This window comes from Vulpes lagopus, chromosome 7 (genome assembly GCF_018345385.1).
Source record: "Vulpes lagopus strain Blue_001 chromosome 7, ASM1834538v1, whole genome shotgun sequence".
Classification (NCBI taxonomy): domain Eukaryota; kingdom Metazoa; phylum Chordata; class Mammalia; order Carnivora; family Canidae; genus Vulpes; species Vulpes lagopus.
The window spans coordinates 15340982-15359225 of NC_054830.1; the positions used below are offsets into that span (position 1 = coordinate 15340982).

The following is an 18244-nucleotide window of genomic DNA, read 5'->3' on the forward strand; positions in this document are numbered from 1 at the left end:
ACCCTCAGCTGTCTTTCGTGGACAGAGCTGAGCTGGGAGGCTCTGTGTTTTGTTCAGTGACTTGAGGGACTAGGCTTCAAACCAGCTTTGTAAGAGTTTAAAAGCTTCGACTTTTCCAGCATACTCTATTACTAGAATTTGAAGACACTGTCATCTCTATTTGGGATGGTACAGACATTGGTGTGTTCAGAATAGACCCTAGTCAGTCAAGAAAACATGGTTATTTATATTGGGATTAATGAGAGGCTTTGGTTTAATAAAATTTGAATTACAGACTTTCCATTAAAAGTGGTTTAAAAAAGTTTTGTCACTTAGAGACCCAAACACCAGGTATCAAAAAATTCCATTGAGGGAAGTGTCTCATTGTTTAGTGTCAGGAAGATACTGTATCTATGGATTGGGTTTTGGCCAGGGATTAATGTGAAAGTGGTTCATTCTCTAGGGGATTTTGATCACTGTGTTCGTTTTTTGTTGCCGCTGTACCCAATGACCATAAATGGAGGGACTTAGAACAAGACAACTGTATTATCTCAGAGCTTCTGTGGTCAGAACTCCAACAAGGGTCTCAGGTGGGCTGAAATCAGGGTATCAGCAGGGCTGCATTCCACACCGGAGGCTGGGGGAAGAATCCTCTTACAAGCTCATTCAAGGTGTTGGCCAAATGCAGTTCCTGTGGCTTTGGGACTGAGGTCCCTATTTCCTTGCTGGCTGTCAATGTGGGGCCACTCTTAGTTTCTAGAAGCCTCTCTCGTCTCCTTGCATGTGGCCCCAACATCTCAGGAGCTGTCAACAGTTTATCAAATCCATCTCATGCCTGAAATTTCTCATTCCCTTTCTGCTGCACTTCTCTGGCTCTTTCCTCTTCTGCTTTTCTGGGTTCCTCTGATTCATATGATTCCATTGGGTCCACCCTGACTACCCAAGATAATCTTGTTGTAAGGCCAGTTGATTAGTAACCTTAATCCCATCTGCAGAGCAGTACCTAGATTGAGTAATCAGGAGATTGGAATCTTGGGGTGGGGAGACATCTTCAGAATGGCACAGTCGCTTCTGCAATAAAACTTAATTTCTAGCACATTCTGTCTGCAGTTTAATTGTTCAACCTTTTAAAAAAAATCTCTTTAAAAATTTTAAAATTAATTTATTTGAGAGAGAGAGAAAGAGGATGAGCAGAGAGAGAGAGAGAAGCAAACTCCTTGCTGAGCAGGGAGCCTGATGCAGCCTGAGATCATGGCCTGAGCCAAAGGCAGGCACTTAACTGATGGAGCCACCCAGGCACCCCTAATTGTTCAAACTTTTAAGTATGCAAAATAAAAGTGGTTGCTGGAAGAAGTAACAAGGTATAATCAGCATTTCATGCTGGCTTCTTAAAGCCAATGTCTTATATATTAAAAGCTTTTTTCCTGTTATAGAGTCATATTTACAAATAAATCAAGAAAGATAGTCATGTAATTTTTATTCACATTCTGTATTATTCTGGAATATTTTTTGATAAATCAGAGCTCTGTTTTATATGGTCTTGATATTTGAGGATACATATTTAGAAGATATAGTTTGATTCCAGTATCTTCCTGTTAAAACCAAATTGTTCAGAGGTGGCCCATGTGGCAAAGATATCAGAACCTTCCATTGTATTATTTCTTTCAAGTGTGTATTAAGTAACTTTTCTGGTCCTGTCCTGAAACTTTGCAGCTTTTCTCCCTTCTCTGTCAAAGGATGTTTTTGGGGATCCCTGGGTGGCGTAAAAAAAAAAAAAATTAAAAAAAAAAAACAAAAACCAAAGGCTGTTTTTGTTAATAAAAGTTATCACACCCATGAGGTAGCTCTTTTATTCTTTGCAAAAGTACTTCATAAATGCTCATTTAATTCCTATTGTCTGTGAGGTAGTTAGGGTAAGCAGTCTCACCCCCAGGCTTCATGAAGGGCTGTGATTGTGGGGCGTCCCCATAGAGTGGGGGCCAGCAGTGGGGGCAGTGAAAGAATTCACCCAAAGCCAAACAAAAGAGAAGTTTATTGAGTACACTGCAAGGGAGGGGTGGCCCAGAAGCAGAGGATAGGCTCTTTGCCATGAGGCGGGGTGAGGGTGGAGTGAGGGGGCATGGGAACATCACTGTGCCTGGTTAGTAAGGCCCTATGGCTGTTTTGAGGTGGGTCGCTTAATACACCTGTTTGCTTTCCCTGTTTGCATCCAGCTTTGCGGTTGCTGAGAGCCCCTTTGCTTTGCTCAGATTCCAAGCCCTTGCATGAATGTGGCCCTGACAGAGATGCCTTGTTGACAGAGATGTTTTGTCCTCGTTCACAATTGTGCCAGGAGCTTTTTCATGTTTCATTTAATCCTCAAGAGGACTGATCATTGTGCTTCTCTCACCGCGTTCTTTGCCAAGTCTCCCTATATTTATTATTTTTTAATAGCGGTTACCTCTGATATCACTGAATGACTTCTCTTGCCCATTGTATGTCTCCCCGTTAGAACGTAAACTCTGTGATTCAGCGACTTGGTACTTATTACTTGAACGAGGGCTGGCATGGAGTGGACACCCATAACTTGTCCAGCATTACATATATAGCTAGTGGTTAGCAAAGTCAGGAGTCAAATCTCTGTATTTTGGACAGCAGATCTTGAGGCCTTTTCAGTGCCTCTACTCCTAATGCAGTGCCATTATAATTTATTGAAGTAGTATTTTGATTAGAGGCTTATCAGTTATGTGAGTGTTGGTTTTTGATGTGGGACACAAAGGCAAAAGAAAAATTCGCTTACTACCTGTAGCCCACTGATAAGTCCTTGAAATAAGCAGAGTGACATTCCTCTAGGAACTCACCTGCCCCAGTTTTAATATTTCGCTAAGGGCAAAAGGCAATCTTAGCCTGACCCCCAGGATCCTGTAAGTCTACTTTAAATACTTTAATATATAAAAATTCCTTTGGAAACTTCCTGTATCTCTGTATACACCCCCCGCCCCCCAAATATGTATTGGCAATCATCCTCTGAGCATATGACCCACCAATATACATCTGAACCGACTCAGGACAATAATAGATGACCTTTCCCAACAATAGCTAGCCTAGCTCCCTTAGGATCCCGGAAATCTGTTGCCAAAATACCTGGGAGCCTTAGCCTCTCCCTAACCAAACCTTGAAAGTATATGACAGGGACACCTGGATGGCTCAGTGGTTGAGCTCAGGGCTCAGTGGTTGCCTTCAGCTCAGGGCATGATCCTGGAGTCCCGGCATTGAGTCCCACATCGGGCTCCCTGCATGGAGCCTGCTTCTCCCTCTGCCTATGTCTCTGCCTCTCTCCCTCTCCTTGTCTCTCATGAATAAATTTAAAAGAATAAAAAGGTATATGATCTCAGTTCATCTTTCTGCCTGCAGGTCCTGTCCCATGCCTTAATAAAACCACCTTTTTCCACCAAAGACGTCCTAAGAATTCTTTCTTGGCCATTGGCCTTGAACCCTAACCTCTTTCCTACATCAGTTTTGATTTCCCATGTAAACAAGGCTTCCCTGTGTTTGTTGATTGACCGGGATTCTGGGTGGCTTCTTTGGCGCTATTTGGACTAGGACAAGTCATTGGGAGTTGACTTAACACTGAAGCAGCATTGGTAACTGGACTACTCCTTAGCAATGTTGTGATCATTATTTTAGAAGTAAAAGAACAGAGGAGAGGTTCTTTGTTATTCGTTTGAACCTTGTGAAAAGAACTCCTGGAGTTTCTTCACACATGGGCTGGCAGTTGGCGGGACAGGATGTTCCAATATAGCACCAGCTACCGGCACTCTTTCAGGTCCTGAGCCTGGTTAAGCCTCAGAGAATGCTTTGGGGCATCTGTGCGGTGGTGCGGCCTGCCGTACACTGCCTGGAAAAGATTGGGGGGAGAGTCCTCTCCTGAGTGAGGCTGGTCAGAATAGCTTCTCCTTTGGAGACAGCACTTTCTTTGAAAGCTTTTATAAAGAAGTCTTGTTTTTAGGTCTGTTATTGAAGTTTTTTTCCTATTATTTTTTTAAATCAATCCCTTACCTCCCAGTCACTAATGCTTCTGTAATGCTTAACACATGGTTAATAACTTTTAAGTAAATTTTTTATTTGCTCTTAGCAACTTATGCTTGCACACAACATCTGCAGACAAGGACTGGCACGTTGATTTTCTTTTGTTTTCATGATTTAAGACTAGAGAATACTGTAAGTAGATTATCTGAAAGTTTGTTATATTCCTTTTAGTTGATTTCAGGACCTCTCCCTTTTTTTTTCTTTTTTTAAAAAAAGATTTTATTTATTTATTCATGAGAGACACAAGGAGAGAGGCAGAGACACAGGCAGAGGGAGAAGCAGGCTCCACGCAGGGAGATCGATGTGGGACTCTATCCCAGGACTCCAGGATCACACTGTGGGCCAAAGGCAGGTGCTAAACCACTGAGCCACCCAGACATCCCTCCTCCACATATTTCAAGTGTACAGTAGTACGATAGATTTTGATAAATTTTTACACCCACGAAACCATCACCAGAATCAAGATTGTGAACACCTCCATCACTCTGGAAAGCTCCCTTGTCCTAGCAACCCCTCCCTCTTCCCACTATACAAGTTAAACATAAAACTCCCATAAGATCCAGCCATTCTGCCTCTAGGTAGTTAGTTACCCAGGAGAAATGAAGAGGCATGTCTGACTTAGACTTGTCCAAAAATGTTCATAGAACCTTTATTCACTTTTTTTTTTTTTAAGATTTTATTTATTTATTCATGAGAGACACACAGAGAGAGAGGCAGAGACATAGGCAGAGGGAGAAGCAGGTTCCATGCAGTCCTGATGTGGGACTTGATCCCAGGACTATAGGATCATGCTCTGAGCTGAAGGCAGACACTTGACCACTGAGCCACCCAGGCATCCCTAGAACCTTTATTTGAAATATTCCAAACTGGAAGCAGCTCACCTGTCAGTCAACAAGCAAATGGATAAACAAATTGTGATATAACCATCCATTGGAATGCTATTCGGCATTATAAAAAGGAATGAGCTGTTGTATTTTAGTCGAAGACTACCATATTTAAAGTAGATTCATCTTTGTTATATTTTGCTTAATTTGTATTAAAATTGATTTTCATTCTCTTAGCACCCCCTCCCCGCCCCTGGAGAAAACTAGCTTAACATTAAATGTTGGTTATAGATGAACCATACCAGGATGTAAGTTGCATTTGGATAGTTAAAAGTTGAGAACTTGTAGTCAGAAGTGGTCAGTACAGTTTGTTCCTGCTGAGGACTTGTTTCTGTAATCCCAGGTAGTTTAAACATGATCTGTATATAAGAGATGAGGTTGGCGATGGTTGTGTGGATTTTTCATAGGCAGGGCCATGGAATAATGGAATAGAGGAAGTAGAATTTAAAAGGAAAGGAACAAGCCCTCAGGTTGGCTGCTACACAGACAAATTCTTTCAAATAAAGCTTAAGATAACAAAGATTAGTTCCTGGAAAATACAAACAAAACAAAACAACCCCCCCCCCCCCCCCCCCCCCCCCCCGCAAAAACCCTAGTCCCTTTCCTAGCCTGGTCAGCTACTTCCTCCTCCTGCCTCTGGCTCAGAGGCAACAGCCCTGGCTTCATTGCTCTCAGGGTATTGTTTCTGTGAGGGGTTACTGTTTCCTGAGGCAGCCCCTAACCTCTAGCACCCCGCTTGGCCTAAGTTATCCAGGTGTTTTGAGGGACCAAAAAATGTGATTTTTGTTGGACTCTGCTTACAAAGTTGCATTCGCTCTGTGTAGTCTGTCACAACCCCGATTTTACCCCATTTATTTCTCATCTTGCAGAATGAAAAGTCTTTTCCCCCCTCATTCTCCTTTTTTAAATGACATTCTAACAACAAAAACAAAAATGTTGCAGTATTAGGTATTTTAAACAATTTCCTAGAAACATTTTATATAAAATTTATTTCTTATTATTTTTAGTTACTATATCTTGCTTATAATGTATCAGATGTTATTCTAAGTGCCTATTAAAGATTAGCTCATTTTATCTTCATGATAATGTTATTTGATGTCTAATATTATCCCTATTGATGAGTAAGGGAACTAAAGAACAGAGAGGATGAGTAACTTGCCGAAGTTCATGTGGCACAGCTAGTCTGGTTCTTTAGACTATGTCCCTGATTACTATGCTACATTTTGCACCATGTTGAGTGTAATAAGATAGAATTTATTATGATCTTCTTGTGTAAGCCAAATTGGTCTTACAGCAAACCTTGTGAGCATAATATACAGGTGAAGACAGTTCAGTGAATGTGTCAGGACCTTAAAACAGCTCCTGGGAAATCCGTTTGATGTCAAATTTTGGCACCACTGAAACCATTAAAATAAAAAGATTTTTTTAGAAGCCTTCATTTCATCTGGTGTGGTTATTTATGGTTTTTAATTTCTTTTTAGGCATGTCACACCTGAAAAATTTTACGTGGAAGCCTGTGATGATGGAGCGGATGACGTACTTGTCATTGATCGTGTGTCCACAGAAGTCACCTTGTCAGGTATTTCTCAGCCCCGGGCAGAAGTGGCAGGGAGAGACCAGTACCGCACTTGCAGTAATTAAACTGATCAGGGGCATATCCGTGTGTGGCTTTTAGAGTACCATCTGGTAAAATTTTAATTCCTGCCACCTCATTTGATTTTTATGCATTCGTTTTATGCTGCCTCCTTTTTCTGAAAAGGAGGAATGATCTTGATGTTTTTACTGTCTGTAAGGATGGATTTATTTATTTATTTATTTATTTATTTATTTATTTATGGTAAGGATTTAAAAACATAATTATTTCTTCATTTCTCCCTTCTTTCTACTTTAATGGGATTGGTTTTGTTGAAGTCTCAATTCCTTTCTAGCTATAAGATTTAAGGTTTTTGAGGGTGAGAAAATTGTTTGAGCATTAAGTGTGGAATTTTAACAGCTGCTTTTGTTTTCGAAAATATTCATGACTGAGGATAATTTATTAAACAAAAAATTGTATGTATATATGTATCACTAAAACTTGTGTTTTTGGCAGTGTTCCTAAACTTTATCTATCTATATCTTGTCTGTCTCTACCAGTATATTTTGGTTTTGCTTCTCTGGGGTGTGAAAAACAAGGGTTTTTTTCCAGTTGTATGGAACGTGGATTTCTGATTAAATGTGAAATAATTTTGGTAATATCACATTTAGAATTTCATATTTCATTTATTGAAATATTCACCTCTAGACAGAGTTCTCTATGTTTTCTTGTAAGTACAGTATTTGAGTAACCACCGAGTAAGCATTCAGTAAACGTAAATATCCTTTGAATGGATAAAGTGAAACATAAAAATATTTTGCATGAGATAGTAAAGTTTAAGAAATGGCTGGCTGTAATTTTCTGTTTTCTTAGTTATCTAAGTTATTCTGGTAAGTACCATACATAGTTTTCCTTTGATCAAATGGTGGAATTAGAGGTCTGTTTTAGTTGGATAATTTGGCATTTCCTATGTCCGTTGGTGGCTGTGCTCTCAAGATTGCCGATTGGTTTTAATCAATGTTAGGGCAGTTTTATTTTTTTATTTTTTATTTTTTTAAAATTTTTATTTATTTATTCATGAGAGACACAGAGAGAGAGAGAGAGACAGGCAGAGAGAGAAGGAGGCTCCATGTAGGGAGCCTGATGTGGGACTTGATCTGGGACTCCAGGATCATGCCCTGAGCCAAAGGCAGGCACTCAATCACTGAACCACCCAGGTGTCCTTTTCTAATCCTTTTAAGTGGACACAGACTTAGCTTCTGGCAAGAGGTTGAATAATCTTGGTTGAAAAATAACCATAGAAGTATCCCACAGTTTGCTTGATCAGGATGCTGAAGCATGTCACTTTGGGCACTTTCTTCTAGATAGGCAGAGGCCTTTATATTCACATGAACTTCTTGATTTTATATTTTGCCGAAATGGAGGTCTAATAGTAATGAAGGACTATTACTTTCTTAGAACAAATCATGCATGTTGATTTTGAAGTAACTATGGGAATCAAACTAAATCTTTTCTATCAGTGAGCTTTTTCTCTGTGATTTTTCCTTTTTTTTTTTCTTTTAAAGTCAAGAAAGATATTCCTCCTTCAGCTGTTACAAGACCAATATTCGGTATACTGGGCACAATCCATCTGGTGGCAGGTAAGAAAAAATAAGCTAAGATGGGCCAAGAAGTTAATTAAATGGGCACAGTATAAGATGAAGGCATATTTCCTATCATGCTTGAAGCAATAAATCTGTAGATTAGATATTTGTCCCTAATTTCTAAAAGTGACATATTATAAACGACAAGCAGTTAAATTTATCAGCCTGTGGTTCTTTAAAAAAGAGTTTTGGTTTTATTTTTATTTCAACTGGACTTGAAATCCCTAGTCAAACTAGACATTTCTTCATAAATTCTAAGAGTATTTAAGTAAATATTGTAAGGCACTGATGGACCAGAGTATTCTATACCATCAACCCCATTTTGAGGTTGAATGTGACATAGTGCATGTTAGAGAATGTTACCTAGTTCTGAGTTACTGGGAAAGTGATTTTGTTTATCTAAATTTCATTTCATTTAACTTAAGAAAAGGATTCTTATATTAACAGGCAGTGTGCTAGATGCTGAGTTATAGAAGATGCCAGACCCTTTTTTTCCCTGCAGTTTACAGTCTAGCGAGAGATTCTTTTGAGTAGTAAATTACTGTAGTAAGGTATGACGAGTTCTAGGAGAGAGATGTATGTAGGAGACTTCCAGTAAGGGTACTTGTGGGAAGAGCTTTGAATGGAGCTTAAGAATTAATTTAGTGGTAAAGGCTTACCCTATTTTATTTTGGGAGGAGGAGGTGGCCAGGATATCAGGGTTGGGGTATTATTCATGGTGCTGTGATACTTTGTTAATTCTGGACTGTTCATCTTGGTGATGTTGCAGTGACCAGTTAGTTATATTGCCCCAGCACATCTCTGTACCATTTATAATGACGTGTAGGACACAGGAGTAATGTAGACAGGACATTACCTATTCTGCAGTAGTTAGATCTTATGACCCATGATGCTTTAAGCTACACCCTGGGAAGTGCATTAGCAGAGGTCTATATGCCTTGGGGATGGATGGCAGGAGAAAAAAAGGAGCGTATTCTGGCTTTCCCTCTGCTAAGATCACTGCTTTTGCTTTTATTTTTTTGAGAAAAGATTTGACCTTTCAGTAGGAACTTCTCTAAGTAATGCGCTGTTCTTTCTAGTCATAAGTCATAAGATTTCCTTTAAAAAAAAGTCATGGGCCTTTTATCTGTATGGGACAGTGCAGTCTCACTCTGCTGACCTTTGGAGCTTAAACAATACGGAGTGCCACTTTTGGCTTTAGAGTTGCCTCTATTTATGTGTGTTTGGCTTTGCTTTTTGCAGGTAATTATCTAATTGTTATTACCAAAAAGACAAAAATAGGTGAATTTTTCAATCACGTAATCTGGAAAGCAACAGATTTTGACATCCTTTCTTATAAGAAGACGATGTTGCACTTAACTGATATTCAGGTAAGAACTGGAATCACTGATTGCAAAACCTGACATAATACCATGGTGTCGGGCAAGGCATGGGAGGGATAGAACAAAGAATGTTTGATGGATTTCTTTTAAGCCTAATGATTTCAACAGCCCAGAGAGCAAGGTTCCTCTGCATGCCTTTATTTATTTATTTATTTTTAAAGATTTTATTTATTTATTCATGAGAGACACAAGGAGAGAGAGAGAGGCAGAGACATAGGCAGAGGGAGAAGCAGGCTCCACGCAGGGAGCCCGATGTGGGACTCGATCCTGGAACCCCAGGATCACACCCTGGACCTAAGGCAGATGCTCAACCACTGAGACACCCAGGCATCCCCTCTATGTGCCTTTGTATGTAGTCATAAAATGTAGTTTTTAAAAGTCCTTTATATATTTTATTGTCCTTGGTTTGTTTTTTTTTTTTTTAAACTGACTCAAGGTCTTTTTTTTTTTTTTTTTTTTTTTTAAGATTTTATTTATTTATTCATGAGAGACACAGAGAGAGAGGCAGAGACACAGGCAGAGGGAGAAGCAGGCTCCATGCAGGGAGCCTGATGTGGGACTCTGGTCCTGGGATTCTAGGATCGCACCCTGGGCTGAAGGCAGGCGCTAAACTGCTGAGCCACCCAGGGATCCCCTGACTCAAATTCTTTAGTTATGAAATTTCATATGTAGAGGAAAGGACAAACAGAAAATACACCTATATCCAACAACCAGAAATAAAATATGAGATACCTTTGATGTTCCTCTGATCCTGTTGTGTTCCCTCTTTGCCCAGGGAAAAAGTATTCATTGTGTTTACCACATGTAAATAGAAGTATGTGTGTTTCTGTCCAAATAGCCCCTGTTTTAGGGGCACCTGGGTGGCTCAGTGATTGAGCGTCTGCCTTTGGCTCAGGGCGTGATCCCAGGGTCCTGGGTAGACCCTATAGGGAGCCTACTTCTCCCTCTGCCTGTATCTCTGCCTCTCTTTCTGTGTCTCTCATGAATAAATGAATAAAATCTTTTTAAAAAGCCCACACACACAGCCCTCTTTTTAGCACAATTCCTGTAGGCACGGATTTTAGTTATCCTGGCTCAGCTGTTAGGGAATGCAGTCCCCCAACAAAACAGTTTAAATTTAAGTTACCATGGTATGTAAGATAAAGTTTGGTCCAGCAAGGTGGAAGTGCAAAGAAACAAAAAGTAGCGACTCTAGAAATGAAGTTTGAATTGAACATAGGTGGGGTAGAGAAGATGCAGCCGACCCTGGGAATGCGGCACTCGCCTTTCACAAGGTTCTGGTGCACAGCCAGAGGTCTTGGTGAAGGTGAACTTCTCTGCATTCTTGATGATTCGGTTGTGATGAGAAGGTTGAAGATGCCCCTGAGGAAGTGATGTCAGTGACAGACTTCATAGGAAGGGAACTCTCTGGGGTATTCTATGACCTTGAGAGTGCAAAGGATAAGATGTTGGAAGCCAGTCCAGACTTAGGTTTATGACAGTTAGGGGCACCTGGGGGTGGCTCATTCAGCTGAGTGTCTGACTCTTGGTTTTTGCTTGGGTCATGATCTCAGGGTCCTGGGATTGTGCCCTGTGTTTGGTTCTATGCTCAGCAGGGAGTCTGTGTGAGATTCTCTTTCTCTCTGTCTCCCTCCCCCCATCTCTCCTCTCGACCTCCCCCCCCCATTGCCCCTTACGCTCTCTTGCACATTCTCCCTCTAAGATAAATAAATCTTTTTTTTTTTTTTTTAAAGGTGTAAGACAATTGGTTAGGGTGTAGAAAAGATTCTATGTAGATCAATATATTCACTCCTATAAGACATGGTAAATAAGCAATAAAAATGGGTGCATTTATTAATAACCCAGTAATATTTACCTGAACAGTTTCTTCTTGATTGCTATACTTGGTTGTCAGGCCATGCAACTAATTCTAACATTGCTCGCTGCATATGTTTTGCTTGTACCTTTTGTTTTTAAAAAAAAAGTATGAGCCCAAATTAAAAAGTTCATAGTATGTAGGTTTGTAACATGTAAATTAACATGTTAATCATTTGATAATCCATTAAACATTACCAGACATTATCAGTTATTTTTTAAAGGAAGGATGAAAATCAATGTCAATCTTGGTATTCATTGGGAAAGCCAGCTAAAATAATTATCAGAAAATAAAGATGAGTATTATCTTTATTTATCTGGGTTTTTCTTCTTAGTCTTTTTATTTACAAAAAATTTAATTCTCATCCAGCCCCGTAAAGTTTCTTTAGGAAGAAGGATGGTATTATTCCCTTGTTATTTACTTGCTGTGTTTTTGGGCCTTCCTGACTTCATGTTTTTCACTTATCAAGTGAGAGTAATCATAGTAACCCACAGGGTTTGTTGTAAGGATGCAAGAGTCTCTAAAGGATCTGGAACTTAGGCGGTCATCACCTAAGGCAGTGTGATGTTTTGTTAAAATAACTTCTGCTGCTTAGAGCAAAAGCTGAAGGCTGCTGTAGGGCAACAGTTGTACCCCATCAGTTAAGGTAGCAACACCACTTGCTGTTTATTGAACTCCCTCTGCGGGTCAGGAGCTGTCCCTGGGGACGTGGTGAGCATTCTCTCTGGGTCCCCTTCCAGTGGTCTTTAACAGGGCCAGCCGGCTTACAGAGCTGGGCAGATCCCGTTTTTCAAGTGTGAAGCAGACTGATGTTTGTCCCTCCCCTCTGTTTACAGTTACAAGATAATAAAACTTTCCTAGCAATGATCAACCATGTCCTGAACGTGGATGGGTTTTACTTCTCAACAACATATGATTTGACCCATACTTTGCAGCGGCTGTCCAACACTAGTCCAGAATTCCAAGAAATGAGTCTCTTGGAAAGGGTAAGCTTCACCTTCAGTTATTTTTACTTATTTTGTTTTTGTTTTTTTTTAAGGGGCATATTTCTATGTCATCCATAAAAGTATTACTGATTTTTCTCAGTTATGGCTATATCAGGCTCACATGTGGGGTCGAAAACACAACACATTCTCGATATCCATCACAGTTGCAAATTCAGGATCCCAGAATCTGCGAGTGTTAACACAGACAGGATTGAGAGCCAGTGGTGTAAGTATTCAGAAATTCAGTGTAAACAGACATATGTTGGTAGTTTCCTGGCTCTCAGTGTTCTGTAGCATAGCAGTTATTAATGTTAACAGCATAATTAAACTTGTAAAATTAATGTTCCAGCAGGTGATATTCTTTATGCAGTGTTTTTTTTTTTAATATTTTATTTATTTATTCATGAGAGACACAGAGAGAGGCAGAGACACAGGCGGAGGGAGAAGCAGGCTCCATGCAGAGAGCCTGATGTGGGACTCGATCCAGGGTCTCCAGGATCACGCTGCAGGGGTGCAGGCAGTGCTAAACCACTGCACCACTGGGGCTGCCCTATGTAGTGGTGTTATTTATAGTTTTTGGAACTAGAAAAGTAAGAACTGATTTAAGAACTTGGAAAAAAAAAAAAAAAAAAAAAGAACTTGGAAAATACTGTTTTGTTTAAGGTGGGGTTTTTTTTTTTGTTGTTGTTATTTTGCCTCCCCCCCCCCCTTCTTAAATATGAGTGTATCTTTGAAACTAGATCTCAGATGATATCATCTTAAAATTCCTGCTGTTCAGGGAACCTGGATAATTGCTGCCTGGATTTTTTTAGTAACAAACCGTAGGTGTATTTAGGGGGCAGACAGAATTTAAAAGGTTGCTGTCTGTTACCTATTAGGCTAGATCCTATGAAATTGCCGATAATTGACCATTTTGACCAGTAAAAATGATAGTTTTGTACAGTTCAGCCTAAATCGGTGTTTTAGTTGACTGGTTCTTTTAAGATTTTATACTGTAATCTAGTAAAATTATATGTAGGCTTGGATGTAAATTTAGATGTAAGCTAAGCAATCAAGCAGTTTGGCTTTTAACTACAGAGACTGTTGCTTTTAAAAGCAGTTGCTATGCTGCATTCTCCATTTGTTAATCAGATGTCTCTCGGATACCTACTGTGTACCAGGTACTGTATTAGCCAGCAGGGACACAGAATGAAAAGGATGGCCCCATGTGGGAGCCTGCAGTCTACTGGGGAAGCAGAAGTCTGAGCAGTCACAAAATAAGGGACAGTTGCTGTCATGGGACTGTGTACCAAAATGGGGTGGGATCCCAAAGGAAGTTGGGGTCTCACTGGGTCTGGGGGAGCTGGGGATGACTTTACACAGGAAGGTACTTCTCAACAGAGACTGAATGCCTTAGTCAGGGCACAGTGGGAGAGGGAGGGTCCCAGGCAGAGATGGTGGCAGTGAAATGAGAAACAGAGCCATCTCACATGTTGGGAAGGGAATTTGTCAGCTAATCAGGAGTGCGTTAAAGTTAATGTAGGAAATCAAGACAGTGACAAATGAACCATATGTACCTTAAACATTTTGTCTAACTTAAAACATAAAATTTACACTGACTGGTCGATATTTTGGTATAGGACTCTAAGCTTTTCTTTGTTTTGGGTTCCTTGATTCCTGTGCAGAGTACATCCATAACACTTTCCAGTTTGTACAGGTTCTGTACAGTTTGTACAGAGTCTGTACAGGTTTGGACACCCACAAAGTGATGTGTTTGCAGAATCCTGTAGATTTTGACTGTGTTTCTCTAACCTTCTAGAGCTGCCACCCCTCCTCTGGATCCAACAGCAGTATTGTTTTAGCTTGCCTTTGATCACTTTAAGTTCCACATATCATTCAGCTTTATAAAAAAAAAAAAGTTTGTTTTTAAGTCCCATCTCATTGATGTGTAAGACATTTAGTTTGATTGTGTAATGATGAATAACAGGTGCAGCTGGCACAGAGCAACTGGGAGCACACTCCTGAGCCTGGAAGTGTGCCCTGGGGCTGACTGTGGCCACCAGAGCCATTCCCTGCCGGAGCCACACCCAGGGACTGTCAGCTGTGGAGGAGTGTGGGAGAGTGTCGGTTGGTGTGTTTGGTAAAGAGAGTTGAGAGAGTCAGTTCACCTCCTGTGTTGTTGAGGGACCTTCCCCTGTATTTATAGTCTGAAAGTCAGTGGCCAGAGATCCCAGCACTGGGTAGGCCATGCAGAGGTTTTGTTCTGCAGGTGACAGCGAGCCAGTGAAGAATTCCCAGGGGACAGGAGACAGGTGGTGTGAGAGCCCCTGCTGGCAGCATGTGGAGGGATGGGTGAGAAGAGCAAGGCCAGGACTTGAAGCCCAGGAACCTGCGGTAGTGAGAAGCAGGAGTCAGGTGCTAGCCAGGGCGGTGGGAACAGAGATGAGAGAGGGGGCGGATTTGGAAGGAGATTTAGGACTTGGCAGTTGACTACAGATAAGAGAGCGAGACAGACCCCAAAGGACTCCCAGCTTTCTGTCTGGGCCCACAGCACAGGCCGTGGCCAGTGGGATGGGATTCACCCAGAGGGAGGGCCGATTTGAGAGGAAGACCTACGTGTAGCCACCAGGTGGAGACATTGATTGTTAATAGTTCTCTTTCTGTAGAAACTTGGGTGGGCAGGAGATACTTTATTGATTTTAAATCTTCTCTCTCAGGCAGATCAGCGGTTTGTATGGAATGGTCATCTTCTAAGAGAACTTTCTGCTCAGCCAGAGGTAATGGAGACTACATAAAACCTGCTTATTTGTTACAATCCAGGTTCTACTTGGATACATATGTAAAATGGCTGCCTAATCACCTGGGATTTTGGTAAATTAGTCTGATTTAACTCAGTTTATAACTTACAAAGCTTGGATAGGTCTCCCCTCCTCGCATTGTTCTGAAGAAGCCCAGTTTTACTCTCATCTTCTATAGAAGCCTTAAAAAAATACTTATGTAAAAATACATTGCTTTCTGTGAGTAAGTGAGGATGGGTTTTGGTGGGTGAGTAGTGGAGAAATCAGGGGCCCCAGGAGGTCCCCAGGCAAGTGCAGAGCTCTGAATTTGTCTTGAGTCACCCAGGAGAGACCTGTGTGGATGTCATCTCCCTCTGTCCTTAGTTTGTACAAATGTGGGGTGAACAGGGACACCCAGCTGGGAAGCATTGCATATTGAATCTAGTTACATAGATTTGCCTCGGGTCTTTATTTCTCGTCATTTGCTTTGCTTTGCTTTTGAAAAAGGAGTTTGAGCTGCAGACAGCACAGGTGTTTCTTTTCCCTGAATCAGTGGAATTGTTATAGGCAAAGTCTGACAGGGAGGGAGGAAGAAGTTTGGCAGCTTCATGCAGTTTTATTAGTGTTCCAAGACCTGAATATGTAAGCCCAAATGATGGTATCACATGCTTAAACTGTTTTTTAATTGGAAAGACAAGGGTACATTAGAGACATTTAAAAAAAATAAAGTTAACCATAAGCTTGATACCTCGTTGTATGTTACCTCCATAATGCACAAATATTTTTATAGAGTATAAAACTGTTTTATGCAGCACCTTTTATTTTAGGACCACATATATTCCTTTTTTTTTTTTTTTTTTTAAGGACCATATGTATTCCTAAATGTAATGTCTCTCTTCATTTCAGGTCCATCGGTTTGCTCTTCCAGTATTACATGGCTGTATCCTTACATAGTATCACTCTTTAGTTATCTGGCAGTGTTTAATTCAGTTTTAGTATGAGGCAGGTTTAGGAACAACCTCAGTTGTATGAGGAGAGTGTTTTTTGAATTAATAGAAATTGCTTTTGATAATAAATCATACCCATTAACATAAAATCTTAGAATACTGAGGGACGCTGGGGTGGCTCAGTGGTTGAGCGTCTGCCTTGGACTCAGGGCGTGATCCTGGAGTCCTGGGATTGAGTCCCACATGGGTCTCCCTGCATGGAGCCTGCTTCTCTCTCTGCCTGTGTCTCTGCCTCTCTCATGAATCAGTAAATTAAAAATCTTTAAAAAAAAATCTTAGAATACTGGTAATAAGTGACCCCCCCCCTTTCCCTTTTTTTTAAATGAACTCTTGAGATAAGATTATTCTCTCTGTTCAAGAGTTCTGGGGCTGATGGTTTAAAGAAGGAATATGCAGACTGTGTTTTGTCTTTTATTAGACTTTGTACCAATAAACAAGAGTAGTTTGAACCTGGCTATTGAAATGAAAACTTTCCCTTTCCTTTAAAGTAGTTAGATTCACAAAATGGGGTGACCTGAAGAGGAGAATTGAAATTAAAAATCATATTTGTCATTTGAAATAACCACAGAACAAAATGAGAATAGATGGTACACAAAGATGTGTACCAGTATGCAGGAAAGTCTGTACAAATGCAAATAGTCATCGTCTAATTGTAAGTTCATTTAAATAATTTATCATAGACATTATTCTAGAAACAGGGAAGCAGAGTGAGCTGGCTGATAGGAGACAGGTAGCTGATGAGCACCTGTAATCAGCACTGTGCTCTTCCTGCAGAAACAGAGGCAATCTTTGTATGTCACATACCCCCAAGGAGCTTATTATGGAAACAGTGTGTGATTTATTTGTTCATTATGTTAATATGATTTCTTTAAGTTAAATTATTCTTGTTATACCTAAAAGCAAAGAAATATGGAGGGGAAACATCTTTCATAGAAACACTGGGGATAAAAGCTCTTGTTTATCCTGTGTCTCCCTCCCCTTCCTGGAATATTTTTGAGTTTCCCTAAGACTAAAATAAGCAGTGAATTTAGGTGGTGCTTTAAGAGGTTTGGGCCAATTATGCATGTTTATGTGTTTGTTTCCAAAATGAAATTGTGAATGGACTGTAATTAAATGAGTTACGGAGCAGTTTGTCTTAGAGATTTTAGAAACAGCCTATCCATTCGTTTAGCTTTAAATCTAAAGTTTTAGGGCAGCCCTGGTGGCTCAGTGGTTTAGCGCTACCTTCCGCCCGGGGCGTGATCCTGGAGACCTGGGATGGAGTCCCACGTCAGGCTCCCTGCATGGAGCCTGCTTCTCCTTCTGCCTGTGTCTCTGTGCCTCTCTCTCCCTCTGTCTCTCGTGAATAAATAAATTAAAAAAAAAAAAATCTAAAGCTTTAAATAAGCCTCTGGTTAACATAGTTTCAGTGTTTGGTGTGTATACAGAGAATGGAAAAAGAACAGGCCTTGAGGCAGGAGCATGCTGGGGCAGCCAGGGTGGACAGGGAGAAGTGGGAGCAACTGCAGGGAAGGAGCCGGTGTAGGTTATGCAGGGCCTTTGTGGACTTTGTACTGTAACTGTAGTGAGAAACTGGGGATCCGGGTAGAGGATTGGCATGGTAGGTAAGACAGGATCACTGACAGTAGTGTGGAGAACAGGCCAGAGGCGAGCATGAGAGAATATAAGGACTAATTAGAGGCAGTTGCACTAATCCATGTGTGAGAAGCAGTGGTGCCTGGGGCCAGGATGGTAACAGTGATGGTGGTGGAAATGGTCTGGTTCCAGCCTTGTCTTGAATGTAGACTTTGTAGACTTTTCTGACAAATGGTACCTGGGTTACAAAAGAAGGGGATTTAGTATGAATCTAAGGTTTCTGGCTGGAGTAGGTAGAAGGAAGCCATCCATTGACATGCAGAAAAGTCTGGAGGTGGGAGTAGGGCCAGAATATCCAGAGTTCCACTGGGGCTTGCTAAGCTTGAGATTTCTCTAACTTCCAAGTAGAGATGTCACGGAAGCAGATGGAGTAACAGGGCGGGAGTTTACGAGGGAAGGTCCTGTTACAGGTATAAACTTGAGAGTCTTCTAGGCACAGATGGCATTTAAAGCCACGAAGCTGGGGGATCCCTGGG

At 40.8% G+C, this 18244-nt stretch overlaps 1 protein-coding gene across 1 annotated transcript in view; it reads left to right on the forward strand.

Annotated features, from left to right (window-relative positions):
• The window catches only part of SACM1L (SAC1 like phosphatidylinositide phosphatase), a 59456-nt gene that overhangs the window by 13094 nt on the left and 28118 nt on the right, over positions 1-18244 (forward strand). The window contains exons 2-7 of the mRNA XM_041762644.1: positions 6413-6510; positions 8070-8144; positions 9390-9517; positions 12221-12370; positions 15067-15126; positions 16033-16066. Coding sequence (XP_041618578.1) covers positions 6413-6510; positions 8070-8144; positions 9390-9517; positions 12221-12370; positions 15067-15126; positions 16033-16066 — 545 coding nt within the window. The remainder of the gene's footprint in view (positions 1-6412; positions 6511-8069; positions 8145-9389; positions 9518-12220; positions 12371-15066; positions 15127-16032; positions 16067-18244) is intronic.